Below are 18,575 nucleotides of genomic sequence, written 5' to 3' on the forward strand. Positions count from 1 at the left end.
GTGAAAAAGAAAAAGATTATAATTCAACCATGAAATCTTATTAAGCAGTTATTAAGCGCCTGACACACTAATGTAATGCAACGTTATACAAAGACAAGGACCAATCCAGAGAATTAAATTAAATTGGTTCAATGGTTTGCAAATGTTCTCATAATTGCATAAAAGCCCCTGTTGCCTGCAGTGTATTCCTTTAATAAATGTCTATTTAATAATACTATATTACCCTTTACAGTACAGGCGACGTCTCATAGCCTGCAGAACTGATGTCATTTAATGCACCTTGCTCAGTGAAGAGCAGAACAAAAGAGAATGAGCAGAGCTGCTGGGTGAGCAATGACGTCAAGACCAACAGGATGACATGAATAACCCATAACAGACACTAAGTTGTACCTGTAGCTGCCTTAATTTAGTAGAACTAAAGATGGGCGAACGATAAAAGGAAAATAACAGATGTGAAAACAGGACATCTTTATTTATGCAAGTCTTTTGACGGACATAAAAATAATATTAAGTTGGTCATCAGTTGTAAGTCCTTTACCTAACATTACAGAGTGCTGTGATTATTGATTTAGACATCCATAACATTGTTAATATATAAAGTGTGTTAAGAAAGGGTCATTGATTTAATGGAAAATAGTCTATTTTCCGGCTTTCTTCCCCTCTTTCTTGCAGAATTCTTCGAAGAAATCATTGCAGGCGACGGTCAGCGCTGCGACCAGAACGACGAACTCCTGGAAGTCTAATTCTTGGTCTCCATTTTCGTCCAGGTCAGACATAATCTCGTCGATCCCCTTCGGGTCATTGGCACACTAAAACAGAACCAAAAGAGAACATTTGTTTCACAAGATAATGGCGCCATCTAATGGCATCTCCACACATTTGCCAGCATCGGAAATATGAAGTTCCCAGGTGTTTAAAAAAAAAGAAAAAAGTCCTCATAGCCAATCCCAAAATGCTGCAGACTATAATAGTAATGGGCCTTTTTCAGCTGAATAGATAATTGACAACTGAGTGTGATTTTTGCTTTGCCTGATATTACATTCAGGTACATTGCTGGTCACTAAATTACAAAAGCATTTAGACTACAATCATATTTAAAATCAAAAGAGAGGTTAGCTGTGCCACAATTCAAAGACCATTGGCCTTTGAGGTTTACAGGTGAACCAAAAAAACTCCAGGCAGCTTTAGATAGCACAGGAGTAGGGTGTAGATATCTGATATGCAACAAGGTAGTCTATGCCTATAGCTTGATGGAACCAGAAGTGGGACTGAAGAGGAGAAGATTCGCCACCATGAAAGAAATCCAAGAAAAAATAAAAGGAAGTACTTTGAGGAGGATGAGATAGTTGCTAATTAAAGATTAAAAATTACAGAATTTGTGTGTGACCTCACTGACTCGTGCATGGAATCAGAAGATTTTTGACTAAAACAAAATTCAGTCCTCAAACCTTCAGCAGGTTATGATACAAATCTGATTAAACTATGAGAAACATACAATTTACAGTGAGTACTTGCATAATCCCAAATTCTGAGTACTCAAGTAATCAGTGTGAAGAATACTGTGGGGTCTTTATAGTTATAACTAAGATATAGACTTTGATGACCTAACATTCATTTGAAATCATCATTCACTGGTATTGCATAACCCATTGCAGATCGGTTAATTAATGATGCATTCATGTGGTCTTCGTCAACTCAAAGTTTGGGAATATGACATGACCAGGTTGTCTACATTCAGTTGGTTATAAATTGCTGACCACATGAATTAACACTAGGCTTTTACTCTCAGGGTTTCATATTCTGGATGTAATTTTAGGCAGGACGCCTTAGAGGAAGCGTACCTTGAATTTGGACGCCAGGTTTGTGCAGACATAATGATAACAGTATAATGTGTGTTGGTTTCATTTCTGTCTGACTTGCTGTGATGTTTTTTTTTTTACTGTATCTGCTCTCAATCGACAGCAAGAACTCAATACACAGTAGGAAATACCAGGCTTTCTCCTGATCTAAGAGCAAACTGGCTCAGATGTCTTTTGTTTGCGTGGTAGAAATTCAGTTTAATTGTAAATATTGTATTTGTCTGTTTTGGTCTATAAAAGGTTTAATCTGTAAACAGTATAAATGGTCCATGGTTGACTCCAGAGAAGCTGAATTAAATACTTCCAGATACAGTAGTAGAATCATAGTGGTATTTAAGTCTTCCTTGTATCATTAGTAGCATTGTATTGCTGTGAATGCAAATAACCTCAGTCTGTCTGAATTCAGTCAAGATACTTACTGCCATAAGGTCTTTGAGTTCTGTCTCCAACAGACTCTTCAGCTCTACTTTGCTCAGCTTGTACTTGTCGCCTTCTTTTGACGAATAGGAGTGAAACACTTTGATGAGGCCCTCAATAGCCTGTTCCAGCTGGGAGTTCATTTTTCAGTCGTAAACGTAATACCTGGAAGGACAAATTAAGAAAGTCACAATTAAAAATAAAAAAAATAAAAAAAGACAATGGAGGAAGAAGTCATTCAAAAAGGCAGACTGGACCAGATTGGGTAAGAGTAAGAGTGGTAAGAGGTAAGAGTGTAATGGTTCAGTGAAAGGTTTAAGGTATTTGCAGAAGCAGGATGGAGGCCAGTCTCTGCATACTGAACACTGCCAGATGTAAAGGGATGTGTGCATGATAAATGCTGAGAGAGAGAGAGAGAGAGAGAGAGAGAGAGAGAGAGAGAGAGAGAGAGAGAGAGAGAGAGAGAGAGAGAGAGAGAGAGAGAGAGAGAGAGAGAGAGAGAATGGGAATAACCGTCTAAAACTATTCTTCCTGGAAACAAAAACTCCAGAATAGAGGAGTTATGTTGCATATACACTTTTGGATATTTATACATGTTACTGACCGCTTAAGGTAGATTAAATAAAACAGGAAAGTCAGGCTGTTGGTGCATGAACTCATGTCTGCAGAAAGGTGAGAGCACCATAGGATACATGTCTGTTGCTCTATTTGATCAGGCAAATGCTTCTCATTCATTTATTCATTCCTCAACACCCGAGTAACCTGAAAACCAATTTTGTTTTTGGAGTTTATAAATACACACACACACACACACACACACACACACACACACACACACACACACACACACACACACACACACACACACGAGAGTCTTCAGCCTCAATATATTTCCAACTCGTCATTTCTGCCTGTTGTTTTTCAGCAATAAACATATTTGATGGCACAATTATTTCCACATAATGAGACATTCAAATAATAACCTGAATAAGTAAATAATATTATCAACAAGTGAAACATTAATTAAAGCGAAACAAAGAGGAATATTTGTACATTTTTGTTGAACCTGTGCTTGTCAGAAAGTTCACTTTGAAAGATATGATTAAGAGATGAATGTTTCAAACAGCTTTTTCCTATGGGAGGACAATCATCAATCTGTTGATTGTGGTGCTTAATCATGCCAACATAAGATGGAGAACTAATCAAAAGTCTGTTGAAGACAAACAACCAACAACAAAAGCTACATGTCTTTCTGTTTGCACTAATGAAAGTGGGCAAATCAATCAGTGTGCTTCAACCTTTTCTCTGTCATCCCTTTAAAGGAAGTATGTGTTCCTAAACTCTGTGTCAAACCTGCTGATGTTTGCGTGAAACTCATCTTGAAGCCAAATGAAATACAGGTGAAGGAGTGTCAGGCATTACAGCAGACTGTCTTTGAATTTAAATCACCTGATGCCAGAATGAGACATGTGTTTTGGCATTTTCCAGTCTTAAAAGTCATAAAAACTATGGCATATGCAAAGTATATTAATTAAAAGGGTTTAATCTAACCTTACACCTGCCCTTCACTATATAAGACACCTGAGAAGCTGCCACAGGGGGGGCTGAGTCATTTCACCTCCAAACTCCCTGAACCAGGGAAGGACAAAGGACAAACCCCCTGCAGAGCAGTCTGTACATAAAGTAGACTTACAGTAGATCGAGGCTTGCATTACGTTACATAAACGACCTGCTGCCTTCAGGCTGATGATGAACTCTCCAGAGCTTGGTCGTATTAAGTCATTTAGACTATGATCATTCTTATCTGGCCTATATGAGGAGAGACGTGCTCTCATCAATAATGCAGGCTGCTCTATATACCTGTGTGTCACTCTATGAATAACTTTAAAGTCTCAGAGCAAGATAATAATAGTCTACATAATGTTTTTTTTTTCTTTTTTCTTGATTTGACGAGGCGCCACATCTCCTTAATTAGTTTCGATGATTGCCTTTAATCATTTATTCCCGCCGCGATCTGCGAGCTAATTAAAAATCTGCAAATGTCAAATACAAGACTGGTGTTAATTAACTGAGACAGAGACTAAAGCACGAAGCATCCGGAAAATGTTCAAAACAGATAGAGACGCGAAAAAATCATTGACTCAATTGGTAGAATTCACTTTGAAGTTTCACCTCCTAAAATTGATGGTTCTAATATTTTACCTTGCTGAAGAAAACACAGTCAAAGAGCGCACAAACAGCATTGACTCACCTGACAATTGAAGCTTACAGGTGCTGCAGGGTGTGACTTCAGCTCTCACCTCATCCGTTATATGGGCTCCTCTCGCCTGCGTGCAAATTAACCTGACCAGGCGCCTCCCTCTGGACAGCAGCATCACCTCATGCACGAGGGAGCCACCTGGCCTTGTAAGGCAACCACAGGCACGTTGTGACTTTGTGCCATATCAGAGAAACCCAGCTGGAACTAACAACTATGCAGATGTGGCCATTTAAGGCAGCATGTTTTAATAAGGCTATAGAACTGACATGTCTACATGGATGGTAGGCGTTATAAATGTTATTTCACCTTTAATCTTCAGCTCACATTGACTACATCCAGCATTTAAAATCCATCACTACGCACCAAGATTGCATGGAAAACTGAACATCCTGTTGGTTACACTGCACAAAAAGATACAAACACACAGTAGTCAGTTCAGTTATTGTAAACAAAAGTAGTTTCAATCAATAAACATATATCAGACTAAAATTTGAGGCTGCCAGATACTGAACCTGGATAATTAATTCCAAATATATGTGAATATAATCTCTTAAAGCTACATTATTGACCACATACACATCCACTCATTAGCATTAATTTGGAGTTTGGGTAACTACGGTGATCTTGACTGAGTTACTGTCTAATACATGATTGATGATGTAGTCATAAGTGATCGGGTGTCCTGCCTTAGCATGCTATCTGTTACATTATATTGCATGTGAATGTATTTTATCATAGTGTTACAAGTCTTTATCGTGTGTCTTCATTCATTATCCATAATATATTGCAAAATGTGCTTTTTTTTGTAAACAACAACACATACATTCAGTCATTTTGGTGCAATAATCCAACTTAAACATGTCTTGATTACTATGAGTCACATTCACCTCCAGTGATGAAAAATAATATGAGAAATACTTTAACCAGAAGCCATTCCTTCATTTTTCGTACCACAGCTTTTCCCCGTGTGCTGCTCATGTTCATTTTTGATCAGGCCTCACTTATGTTTAAAGAGTGTGACTAATGCTTTACTGCTACATCATTTCCAATTAGGGGAATGATTACACTTGAATGACCAGTGGCAACACAAATGAAGTGCAGGCCAGTAAACTGGAAATCTTCTTTTCACTTAATGCAAATCATTGGTGTTGATTTACATCACTATCTCAGGTGGCCAACATGACGGCTTTATGCATATTTGCATGCTGCTAGCTTAAACTTTAACGTCTCCTTTCTCAATACCAAAGTGCATTTGCTATCTAACAATGCTTTCCATGTTTTTATTACAGTGAAGTATTTACCCTGGTGGCAGTCCATATTTAGTATGAGATGATGTGTTATAATGTAGCTATTTCATGGACTGGCATTATTTAAGACTAGACTTTACTACACTATTAAAGAAAACCTAAAACTATCTCAAACCAGTAAAAAAAAATTTTTAATAGGTTTTGTTTGAGCAAAAATATTCCTGGGAGATTTTTGACCTATTGAGACTTCTGCTTCTCTGTGGCTAACCAAAGCAATAATATGTGGTTGCAACTGCAGATATCCACAAGTAGTGGATGGCTTACATTAATAATCCAACATAATCACACCAGTCATGACTAACACAGTGACATTTTATTCAATAACAAAATAATACAATCAATAACAGTGCAGCATTTTACAAATGGTACCAATTAAGCAGATACCGTGTGATAATTTCTATATAGCGTATCAGTCAAAAGATAAAACCTTGTTATCTTGTGAGGAAAAACAAGCAACTGTGGGAACAAGCCCCCCTAAAAAGTGGCGTAGCTCCCTTTATGTCTCTGTTTTTCTCTCTGTCTCTGTGGGACAGTAATGACAACATCAACCCTAAAAAAGTATGCTCAATGGTGCCATCTAGTGGCCATTTGAAAACCCTGCAAATGGCCCATAGACTGTATGGCCACACATGTAAACTCACATATTAAAAAAAAAAAAAAAAGTTATACAGTAGGCTACAGAGGCAATACTGAATGTGAAAGAAGAAATAAAGATGTCAAAAGTTTTTAAAAAAAACCATTAAAAATCCAAAATGCTTAAAAAAACATTCACTGTGTGAGCTCAACTCAATTCAAATGCATGAACAATGATCATGGTAAAGCTCATGTTGACTAAAGTGCTGTACAATAAAAATGCTTAAAAAAAACAATAATAAAATCTTACATTTGCCTTCTGTACACTTCAAACATTAACATAAAAAAGCTAGATTATTATTTGAAGAAATAACATTTTTTCCCATGACAAAGTGGTAAACATCCAGTGCTGCTTCCTTCAAATCATAAACATATAAGACCACAAATTTACAGTCACAGTTTTGTCACTATTGCTTTATCATACTGTTTTAGAATTTCTGCTTTTTATTAAATGTTTCTTTACACCACCTGCATCTTATCTTGCACTTCAATGGAGGTTTGAGACATTAAATTCAGATATTGAGAGCCTGTGTTTAATAGCTTTGTTTAAAAATTGTGCATATCAGGTCAAAGGTCCGCAGATATGTCCCGTAAATATATTTTAAGTTTCCATTCTGCAGCTTTCACAATAAGTTCCAGTTTTGTTTCTATTTGGTGTGAAATATTTAGCTACATTGTTTTTTTTTTTCTTATATAAAAAAATAAACGTATGCCTCTTATAGCTCTTAGGTTTTGTTTTAAAGCAACTGTTTTGTTATCCAGAGTGCTGAGAGCTGTTATCAGCAAAAATAAATACATAAGTAAAGCTCTAATAAACCCAATGTTCACTACCTACCCAGCTTCAGATGGCAGAAGGCACAGTTAGTGACTAGCCAGTGAAAGTGCAACATCTAGCAGCTTGAGAGCAAACTCTAAAGCAGTTGGTGGTGACAGAAATACTCAACTGTATGCTAAATATACTGGGGGTTGGATATGCAGAAACAAAACTCTTTGCTTGCATTTCAGCTATAAGTGATAGATAGATAGATAGATAGATAGATAGATAGATAGATAGATAGATAGATAGATAGATAGATAGATAGATAGATAGATAGATAGATAGATAGATAGATAGATAGATAGATAGATAGATAGATAGATGCTTTATTAATGAATGATGATACAAAGTGTTGGTGGGCTAGAAATTCCAGTTGTCTCAGTTTTCAGTGTTTAACTAACGGAATAGCATCAACTCTCACTAAGTATTAGCAAGATTTACAGGTGATTTTGATTTGTGATGTTACAAGCTAGGTTAATATAATAATAGGACCAATCTCCCCAAAACGTTTTCCTATGAAACACTGGTACTGTGTGGCCTTTGACTTGACCCCATAACACCAGAGTTTGAACATTCGTGATCTCATACCTCTGAGGGCCAAAAATGTAACAGAGCACGGGCCTTTCACAATGTAGGAGCTGTCACCACATTTTCCTGGCACCTCGCTTGTTATCCAGAGTGCGACACTGGAGATCTCATTTGAGCCATTACGTTTTGTGGCCTTTCAGCTCCTGTCAGTGGGGCACCTGGCCTGAGACACTCACAGGGAAAGCGGAGCAGAGGGCATCAGCTCAGCCCTCGGAGATAACATGAGACAGTGCCATCGGCGGGGAGGGATCGTGTTATTGTCTGTTAGGGGTGGGAATCTCTTGGCACCTCACGATTCGATTAAATTCTGATTCACAGGGCTCCGATTCGATTCTGAAACAATTGTTGATGCATCTCAACATATCACATCCTCATTTTACTTTATTACTGCATGGCTATTTTTTCCTCAATTGATACAAGAATTCAGATAAATATGATCTCCCTTTTTTATTTAGAAAATACTTTAAAATTCTGAATGTCAACATTCATCATGTATGCTAAACATAAATGTCTTCACACTAAAACAGTATAGACCTAGTAGGGGTGAAGCTGCCTGTATGAGAGGAACAAAGTGAGGGCGGAGTGCAGTTCTGCTTGTTATCATGTCTCTAGCAGTGCAGAGCAGCCTCTTTGCTGCACTGTTCCGGGACAGACATCACTGTCCAACATGCTGAGCAGAGGTAATACTGAGCACTGAGTTATTTTCTTCACCTCAGAGTTTCTGTTGTTTCATGCTGCAGTGTGTGTTTGTCAGCTGCTCTTGTTAGCTGCGCCGCTCCACTTACGTTAGCGTTAGCTGAGTGACAGCGTTGAAAGTTAACAGTAAACTTCACAATCTTCTCACAAACGTAATTATTTAGTCTTTCAATGAAAACATGCTTGCAGTGGCTTCTTTTTTAAGATGAACTACAGATGAACTCTCACAATACATCGTATAATTGAGAAATTTCCCCACCCCTATCATCTGTCATCATAAATGGGGCATTGGCTTTTGCTCCCAGTTTGTCATAAGCCACACACAAAAATACTGAAGGACTCAAACAATCTACATTTTTTAAACTGCTATTCACAATGCCACCACTGGGATTTGTTTGTCATTGGACAAATCATCATTCCTCTTAATAATCTCTATTTTGGGTTCTGCTTCTTTGTCCATATTATGCATCGAAACTTCTGGCCTCTGATCTTCCATCATCAAAGAAATGCTTCGCACAGATGAGGTTCTGCTCTTAGCACTGTGCATCCTCGATCGAGTCATCGTTGGCTTGCCCAGAACACTCTTAAGCTGCTCCCAGAAAAATGCCTGCTGGTTGACGTGCTGTGGCCACTCGATGTAGGTCTTGGTACTCAACATCTTCTTAAGCTTGCAGTATTTGCTTGGCAGGGAGCTGGGATCAATGGGCTCCTTCAACACGAGGATGATGTCACTAAAGGTCTTTCCCATTGCTCTTTGCTGAGCGAAGTACAGCTCATAGTTGCACCACTCGCTGTTAACAAAGTTTATTGAGAGGACAAATATTACCTAAAGATAGAGACACAAAAACAAAAGAAGAAAGGAAATCAAAACATGGATTACAACTGCACTGTGATATTTTCCTTTATAGACTGTTTATATGTTGTTATGAGTTGTACTAATCAGGTTGATAGTGGTGGAAACGTATATGTTCTGTGAAGAAATGGATTATAATCCTTTTTGTACATCCAAAAATCTTCGGAAATACACTAAACCCACTGTACTCCACTGCACCAAATACATGAAATCACAATTTGACCAAGATGAGCTGCCAATGACAAACCTCTCTTTCACCATCTGTCTCAACACAGATTTAACATGCTGAATCACCATAAAGGCTGACAACTGAACAAAAACTATAGGCATCGGGAGCACTTTCGGTAGTCGAGTGGTTACTGCACATGCCATGAAATCGCAACGTCCCTGGTTTGACTCACAAGGGACCTTTCTTGCATGTCATTCCTCCCTCTTTCCCTGTTTCCTGTGTATATACATATACAAGGGCTGCCAATCGATTAGAATATTTAACCGTGATTAATCGCATGATTGTCTTGAGTTAACTAGCGATTAATCGCACATTAATCACACATTTTTTTATTTGTTTTAAATGTACTTTAAAGGGATATTTCTAAGTTATTAATTCTCCTATTAACATTGGAGTGGACACATATGCTTGCTTTATGCAAATGTATGTTTATCATTATTGAAACTATCTGGAACAATGAAATACTGTACTGCATGCTCCAAAAATCTGCTGAAAGCATAACATGACAAACCACCTACTGGCAAAGCATACAGCTGACCTCCTCCTTCTCGCCAAAGGCAGACCACACTAGATAATTTGCAACAATGACGCAGTAACAATGCTACAAGCAACAAACTTTCAACAGTGATTACTAAACTGGTGGCTACAACATGAAGGCCGGTTAACATTATGCAGGACGAGGGCTCTCTGTATCAGCTGTATGCTTGGCCAGCAGGTGGTATTTGAGACTTGATGTACTCCGGTGGTACACTCAATCCCATCCACAATAAATGCAAATAACTTTGGTCTTGTGGATAGAACATGTGGCTTTGAAGCTGAATTTGCTGTTCATAAGACTATTTTCTTTATCTGTTTTTCAGCTTGTTATCCAAAACGTTACCGCTTCCTTATTTTCAAACTACAGCCGGGTGGAAGGGTCAAACAGAACATGTGTGCATTAATCGTGCTTCAAAAAAAATAACAGCATTTAAATTAATCCGCTTTAATGCCTTATAGACATGTTAATTTTGACAGCTCTAATATACATATATATGTGTGTGTGTGTGTGTGTGTGTGTGTGTGTGTGTGTGTGTGTGTGTGTGTGTGTGTGTGTGAGTGTGTGTGTGTGTGTGTGTGTGTGTGTTAGTCAGCATGAGATGGTCAGCAACGGCCATATTACGCCCAACAACCAGTTGTTAGTTTGGTGGGTCCCAATTCTGACATTTGCCTCTTGAGTCTTGTTCATTTGTCTCTTCAGTCCTTGAAGAATCAATATTACAAAACACAAGACATTTTAAGGCACGTTTTCATTGTACCTGAACTAAGATGGCAGTGGGAATTCCCAGAGGGGAAGCGCAAAGGGGGAAGTCAATAGTGGTTCAAGCCACTACTCTACCACATTCTAACCATGGCCCAATCCTAGTACTTTATTGGTCAATCATATATTTTCCATAAATCTAATACACAGCTTGACTGGAAGCATTGCTTAGGAGACTCAACTAAAAAAATGTTACTTAAAATAACTGAGTGAGAAGGTCTAGTAGGTGAAGTTGCCATCGACAGTACTTTCATGTGGCTGAAAATGAAGTTCCTTAAAACACTGTGATCCAAACTAGCTGGTAAGTTTCACAATCTGTTTTTACGCACATACCTTATTTGCAAATACAGGATGGTTTTGCAAGTCTTAACTGGCATGTACAAGTCTTATATTACAAAACTACATTGTGGTACCTTACGGCTGCTTTCAATGTTGTCAATGATGTTATCGATAATCCACTTCCCTGGCATGAAGTCCCTTTCATGAATACACAGATGATAGGGATTCCTGTTGTTCTCCAAACTGGGCAAGAGCTCGTCCCTCACCCATTCTGCATCAGAGTGGCTGTATGATATGAAGGCATGATAAGTAAAAGTCCCTGGTTCTCCTGCTGCTTTTTCCTTGTGAGCTCTGTATTTTGCCCTGATTATCTGATACGTGGCTTTAGTATACCACGGGAGGTCAAAAATGTAGCAAATCAGCATCAATATCAAGATCACTACTGTAGTTGTCGCAACACAGATGATAATAACTAGTCTGATATCACATGCCACTTGACCTGGGAAGTATTTGGATACGACTGTGTTCAGTAAGGCCTCTGGATGGTAACACCTGTAGTTCCAAGGCCAGTCTGTCAGGTTAACTTTTGTTTTTGACATTGTGTCCTGGACGAAAACATAAAGCTCACAAGTACAATGGTAAGGATTGTTCCCGGCCCTTAAGCGAGATAGTTGAGGCATGTCCTGAAAGGATTCCTTGCTAATGAGACCAAATGAATTCCCATCCAAAGCCAGCGACTGCAGTGATGGACTTTCCCACTTAGATGGGATGAACTTGATTTTATTCCCACTCAGCAGGAGCTCTTTCAGGCTGGTAGCTTTCTTAAAGTATGTCATGTCCAGCTGGTCCAGGTCACAGTATGACAGGTCCAAATAGTGCAGTGTGATGGGCAGACAACGAAGGGCTTCACTTTCAAATTTATTGTGGTGAAGGATAAGCCGAGTGAGATTTTGTTGCCAAACACAGTCCCGACTTTTTTCAGCGGATCCCAGTTTGTTGTTGCTTAAATCCAACACTTGCATCTGCCGGAACTCCCTTGTTAGTAATGACAAGTCTTTTAAACTGGCCAGCTCATTGGAGCTCATGTTGAAAGTGTGAAGATTTGGCATGGTGCCCTTATAAACACACTGCTGGTTGAAGACAAACTCATCCTTTAGTCGATTATTTGAGATATCCATAAACTTCACACCTTCCATCTCAACCCAGGCATCACAAGGCACAGAGTTGAAGTACACGTACTGAATAGACAGTTGTTTAATTTTGTTGAACCAGGTAAAGCGCCAGTCAAATCGTAACACATCAGGATTGCTGATGTACCTACAGGAAATGGAGATTGTCAGTGTCATGTACTAAAATCACAGAAATCACACAATAAATTCCCTTTGTGTATTAAATGTGCTAAATAAAACAAACATTAAAGTTATGTTCTTATGTTCCAAATAAATTGCAAATATGTTTTGGTAAAAACATAATTTAAGCCGTTTGTGTGTTATTTTACAGACAAGTTACAAGTCATAACAAGTCAGCTGTAAACTATGCCATGCTTCATTAGCCTGGGGAGTATGAGAAGAAAAGTTCAAGCGGAAAAAAAGATTGTTTTGGGTGAGTGACTTCTCTTATTCAGCATTGGGAACTAACCTTCTTTCAGTTTCAAAATTGCACAGATTGTGGGTTTTGGTTGGATTTGAATCTAAGTCTTGTGGTTACAAGATAATTTCATACTGGTACATGATATATCAAAACCAAAGAAGATACCTACCAAAGATCCAGATTATCCAGTGCTAGATTTGTGATGCTGGAACCTGCTCCACTATCAACAAATGTGGGTGAACGGGCAAAGTCGATGTACTGAAGTGTCAACCTTTTGATAGAGGAAACTTGCAAGTTTGTTAAAGCCATCTTCAGTAGGTTCTCATTGAATTTACCTCTGTGGAAGATGATCTGATTGGCTGATATATCCCCTAAACCCTGGAAAATGTCCTTCTCTCCCATGTAGTACATGAACTCAAAGAGGTTACGGAACTGGATGATGCTGAATTTCTTGTTGGCGATGTCACGCAGCATGTCAATGAGAGCGTTCGGCCGTTGATCTATGGCCATATCAAAGCCCATCTGCAGTGTCTGGATGACTTCTAAACTTCCAGGTTCATAGTAACTTAGATTGGAGGAGCATTTGATAGCAAAGCCATGTAACCTGATGTTCTTCAATGGCTGAAAATCTTCTTTCTTTAGCCCCATCACCAGAGGACCACCCATAGACAGAACCTTGAGTTTGACAAATTTGGAGAAGCTGTCAGCCAAAGTGGCATGTTTGTAAAAGTTATTAGACATGTACAGCTGTTTTAGATTCAAGAGAGGAGTCAAGGCTGTGGCAGGAATCTCCTGCAGGGAGTTATTGAAGATGTTAAGCTCCTCCATTAGAGTGTTGTTTTTAAAGGCATCATCGTCAATGTGTGAAATGTTATTGTACTGCAGCCGAAGGATGCGAAGCTGAGGGAGTTGGAGGAAGTCGTCAGCATGGATAGCTTGAAGTCTATTGTAGGAGAGATCTATGGCTTCTAGTGTGGATGGAAATTGTTTCCATGGCACACTGCCAAGCTGCTGTCCCAGACAGTTTGCAGAGCGACCTGAGTTGAAGATGTGACAGGGTCCTTTCTCGATGTTTGTGGTGGGAGGTGAAGGTGGGCTTGGCGTTGGGGATGTCAGTGTTCCAAGAAGGAGAGCACTGAAATTAATCAATTTCCCAATCATCATGACAGTTGTTGCAGTGACCTGAAAATACAGGAACAGGAGAGATCAGTCGATGGTATGGAAAAATACTCATGTTCAAACTTTGCTTGTTCTTTTTCTTTTAGTGAAACTTTACTTTTCCTCCAGTACACATCTAAAAGAAATGCTGTACTTTTTACTCCATATTTATTTAACACAACTTGTGAAATTTCAACAGCAAATAGTTTTCTTTACTTTATTCCTCTTTGTATTCACATTTTTCTTCTTTTCTCTCCTTATTTTTTAATCTCTGCTTTCCTTCCTTTTTTCATCCTCTTTTCTGTCCTTCCTTACTTATTTTCACCTTTCTTCCTTTTTGGTTTTATCCTTTAGTTTTGTTTACTTCTTTCCTTGCTTTCACTCAACTGATCTAACAACACATATATTTGAGTCACAACAGTAAATAGGTTGACAGTGAAGCTACACACTACTCCTCTTCATCATTTTACTTTGAATGCTGATTTAAAAACTTTACATGAACCCGATCCTCACGTATGCATATGGATGGCAAGAAATCTTGACCCGGGATGTCATTGCATCAAATGAAAGTCCTGGTTTGCAACATGGAGGGAGATGTGTACCTTTTAAAATTGCATCATATGTGCTGAGTATAATTGTGTCAAGCAATGGTATGTCACTGCTCTGAAATAAACTGGTTCCAGTAAAATGTTTATTTTTCCTCCCAAAAGGAGGAAATTCTTACTTCTCTAGTCATATAAGCAAAGCACTAAACGCTAAATATAGTATTAAGAAACAACAGAGAAGTTATGGTAGAGGCTTCAGGAGACAAAGGAAAGTCTCCAGAAAAAGCTAATCTTAATGTGTACCTCTACAAGACTTTTGGTCAGTTATCCATCATTTCCCATAAAGTCATGAAGTTGTGCCTTTGCGGAATAAACTGACACTGTAGCTTCTTGTGCAGGGTAAGAACTCTTTTTTAAAACACAACATGTACACACATCAGACTATGCTCATTATTTGCACTGAGGATGTAAATCAATGAACAATACAACAGACTCATCCATAAAAAAAAACATTTTCAATGGTTCATACACTATACAACACTTGGAGTACAGCATTATACAATGCACAGTACTTACCCTCTTAAACCTAGTTTCCTGCTCAAGGCTGTAAACACAGACTCTTTCAAACCCCCTCTCCTCAACCTTTATTTATATTGCTCATCCACAGCTACATGCAGTTTTGGCCTTTAAGTGGAGGAGCTGTCAAGCTTTATAACCCCTACTAGACAAACAGTGTTCGTTAAATCTAGTCCAGAAGTGATGTTACTTGAATAAACATTTATGTACGTTCAGATATGAGTAGTGTAGAAATACATTGTTTCCCTATACATGTATAGGCCATAACAGGTCATAATACTGAATCCACTGCATGGCCTGGTAATTAGTGATGGCTCAGACAACCAGGTTGCGTCATCTGATGAAGTATTGGATCAATAAGTTGAATGTAATTTGTAATATGTAATGTGGATTGATACAGGAATGGAGGCCAAATTAAAATCAGTTCACTGTTCGCTGCATAAACACTAAGATTGAAAGGAAGTATATGTTTATTAATCAGTCCTCTCTCTGCTCAACAGTCATCTGAATGACTCTTTCTTTTAGCAGATACTTTGAGATCAATACAGATGAAAGCTTGTATTTTTTGAATGCATTAATGCCACTGTGGGTTTACTGTTACATGATTGGCCATCAGCTTCCTTCCTTATCATCTAAACCTGGTTTGGGGCGAGAAAACAACAGCTGTGATGCGGCTTCATTGAAGAAACTAGAAACACTCTTCAGCTATCTACTCTGGTCAACAGTGGACAGCACTTCCTGAAAATTGACAATAGATTAGATAAACATTGAGAATATTGACTTAATGACACTCATCACATGAAAGGCATGGTTGTAAAATAATGTTGTAATTTTACCTGGCAATAACAAAGCTTTTGGAATTGATATAATTGTGCCTTTTTTGTAAAGTGTTAATGTTTAATATTTATTGTCATTTGCACATGACAAACATTTAGAAGGAATTTTGGGGGCACGACTTAGTATAGTCTCAGGCTTGTTGCTATCAATGCACAGGCCTAAAGTTGGGTTTATACTTTTGCATTAAGGGGTTATCATGTACTTACACGTCTGGGGCACCGCAAAAATCAGCTTTTTCCTACAAGTTTCTGAAGCTGGTAGAAATTGTTGATGCTCACAGCAAAATGACCCATTTGAAAAAGTCATTTCCACTGTTTCCGCTCTCTCCAACTGTACAAAATAGTCACATATCTGGTAATGAAATAAGGCCTATATTTCCGCCATCGTTCTGTAAAACATGAATGATATTATATTGATTATATATTAATGTCGATGATTAAAGCTAGTGGTTTTTGTGTCCAAACCATAGACTGTTTATAAAATGGACGTAACATCCATGACGTCACCCATTGGTTTGTGGACTGCTGCCTGGAAGCGAATAGTTTCGGATCTGGGCAGCGCCATCTTGAAAACTTCCGGTGCATGCCGGGTAAAAAAAAAACACGGATTCTACTTATATGGGCATCAGGAGGAGCATGAGGCGCCCTCCTGAACCTGTGTACCAATCAACCTATCAATCACGATGTAGCCACGCCCTAATGCATACCCTGCTTTATCGTCAAATATAAAATCAGGGAGGCCAAAATGTCCCAAATGAACATCATACTGCATTGAAGAAGGCTTTAAACTAGCGATTGAAACCATAAACACATTTTGAAAACGTTTACTGAGGTTATAAATCAAATGAGAAGTTGGTGAATTCTCCATTGACTTGTATAGAGACGGAAGTCCTTTTGACACCAAAACGGCCGCCCCCTGGTGGCCTTTTGATAGAATGCAGTTTTAAATTACTTCCTCGTTGGCCTCATTTCAGAGGACCGGAACTCCCCGCTTGGTCCAAACCTAACCAGACCATAACCATAGGGTTGTCATAAAACTTAATTATTTTAACAATGATTTTAAACACTTTTGGAAAGCATGGACAAATGATGTTGTTCTGCTGATAAGGGCACCAGATTATAAAATGCTATGCGTTGTTGCAGATGTGCACATGGTCAAACAGCATGTTTGACTGTTTAATTTGGAGGACTTATTGAATCTAAGGCCACTGTTTTAAAACTTGTCAACTTTGATCTGGGACAGTCCAAATATGTACTTTAGTCAAATCACGTCCGAGTCTACAGTTTGATTGATTTTTTTTATCATGTCTGTATAAACATAATCTTTCCAAAAAGCCAACTTTCAGTCATAGATGAGTGCATCAAGTTCTGAACACTACAGGTCAGATGAAGTCCACCCATTCCTTGTAGACTTTCCTCTGTTTACAAAGCATCTGGCCAAGACTCAAGTGAAAAAAATAAAGGCGGCCTCAGTCGAATTCTTCCATTTTACGAGGCGTGGGAGGTCAACGAAACATATCACCTTCTACAGTAACCTACAAATGTTTAGAAAGAGTTTATGACCTCCAGCTGGTTTTGACATTAACCACGCTTGCAGGAAATTCCTTTTCAGGATCTGAGTCATTTTTGTGCAGTTTCCAGTAAAAACCTTCCTGCTGGGAAAGGTAAGTGGACTTATCTATGAGAGGAATCAGAACAAATATGCTGACAATGCTGCAGGCTGTTCTCTGTGTCATTCTTGACTATTATTCTCCAAAGCCTCAGAGATGATAGATAAGGCATGTTGCAATCACTTCAATGTCAACACACCTCTGAAATTGTTAAGATTTCGAGGTCATACAAACTAAAACACCTGCATGTGTGTCTCAGTGTGTAAACATGTGAAAGATATGGCCTTTTTCTTTGTCAATATTGTTCGCATGCAGGTGGGCTCACTGCCAGGTTTGTAGTATAGTATGAGTTGGAAAAACAACTGGGAAACCCCCCTCCAATAGCATATGAAGAGGAAAAATATTTGTGTATTCTGCAACCGAGAGATAGCTTTCACAAATGTATAGACTGACACTTCCTGGCAACAGTGACATTATAGACACAATACATCAGTCATAATGCCTGGTGAGAACACACACAACCTGTATCTGTGCTATACCTTAGCAGAGGAAGGTTTTTTTGGACCCAGTTGAACAAGGTTTGCAATGACAGGATGCTAAGTGACATTTTATCTTGCAGAGCCAGTCGTGTAGTAAGAGAGTAAACAACGTAACTGGAAATGTTTCAGTATGCCAGCAGAAGTCTCTCTGTTTGAAAGGTACACTCCATTTCATCTGAAATAAAATTGGTGACACACAAAACAAGAAAAAGTGACAAATTATTATCATTATTGTTATTTTGTAGTAGCAGGAAGTCCTCGTCTTTGTAGCTAGGTGGAACTATCTTAAATCTCTCAATGGAAATCATTAACAAGCCAGATCCTATAACACACAGACAACTGTATTTGGTTATGGTAATGTGCAAATGTAATGCACCAGTAGCTCAGAAGCAATGCTGTTAGAAGTTAAACTTCCCCTTAACCTTCATGTCGTCCTCTCGGGTCAAATTGACCCTGTCTGTCTTCTTTCCTCCCTTCTTTCCTTCC

The 18,575-nt window shown here is 38.6% G+C and overlaps 1 protein-coding gene across 1 annotated transcript; it reads right to left on the minus strand.

Moving 5' to 3' along the window:
* Positions 1-504: 504 nt before the first annotated feature.
* Positions 505-13,989, minus strand: tlr18 (toll-like receptor 18). Its single transcript, XM_062423179.1, has 5 exons — positions 12,995-13,989; positions 11,370-12,552; positions 8,952-9,403; positions 2,279-2,420; positions 505-809 (listed from the first exon to the last, which is right to left on the minus strand). The coding sequence occupies exons 1-5, from the start codon at positions 13,987-13,989 to the stop codon at positions 639-641; spliced, it is 2,943 nt and encodes a 980-aa protein (XP_062279163.1). The 3' UTR covers positions 505-638.
* Between the last annotated feature and the right edge of the window lie 4,586 nt (positions 13,990-18,575).

The sequence above is a fragment of the Scomber scombrus genome, chromosome 7 (assembly GCF_963691925.1).
Source record: "Scomber scombrus chromosome 7, fScoSco1.1, whole genome shotgun sequence".
NCBI classification, from domain to species: domain Eukaryota; kingdom Metazoa; phylum Chordata; class Actinopteri; order Scombriformes; family Scombridae; genus Scomber; species Scomber scombrus.

What these genes read in the sequence shown, in the direction of transcription:
- tlr18 (XM_062423179.1), bottom strand. Translation starts at nt 13,989, where the DNA reads ATGATGATTGGGAAATTGATTAATTTCAGTGCTCTCCTTCTTGGAACA. An exon ending in ACATTGAAAGCAGCCGTAAG is followed by an intron (nt 9,404 to 11,369) that starts GTACCACAATGT and finishes CTCTATCTTTAG; the next exon opens with GTAATATTTGTCCTCTCAAT. An exon ending in CAAATCCCAGTGGTGGCATT is followed by an intron (nt 2,421 to 8,951) that starts GTGAATAGCAGT and finishes TTACGACTGAAA; the next exon opens with AATGAACTCCCAGCTGGAAC.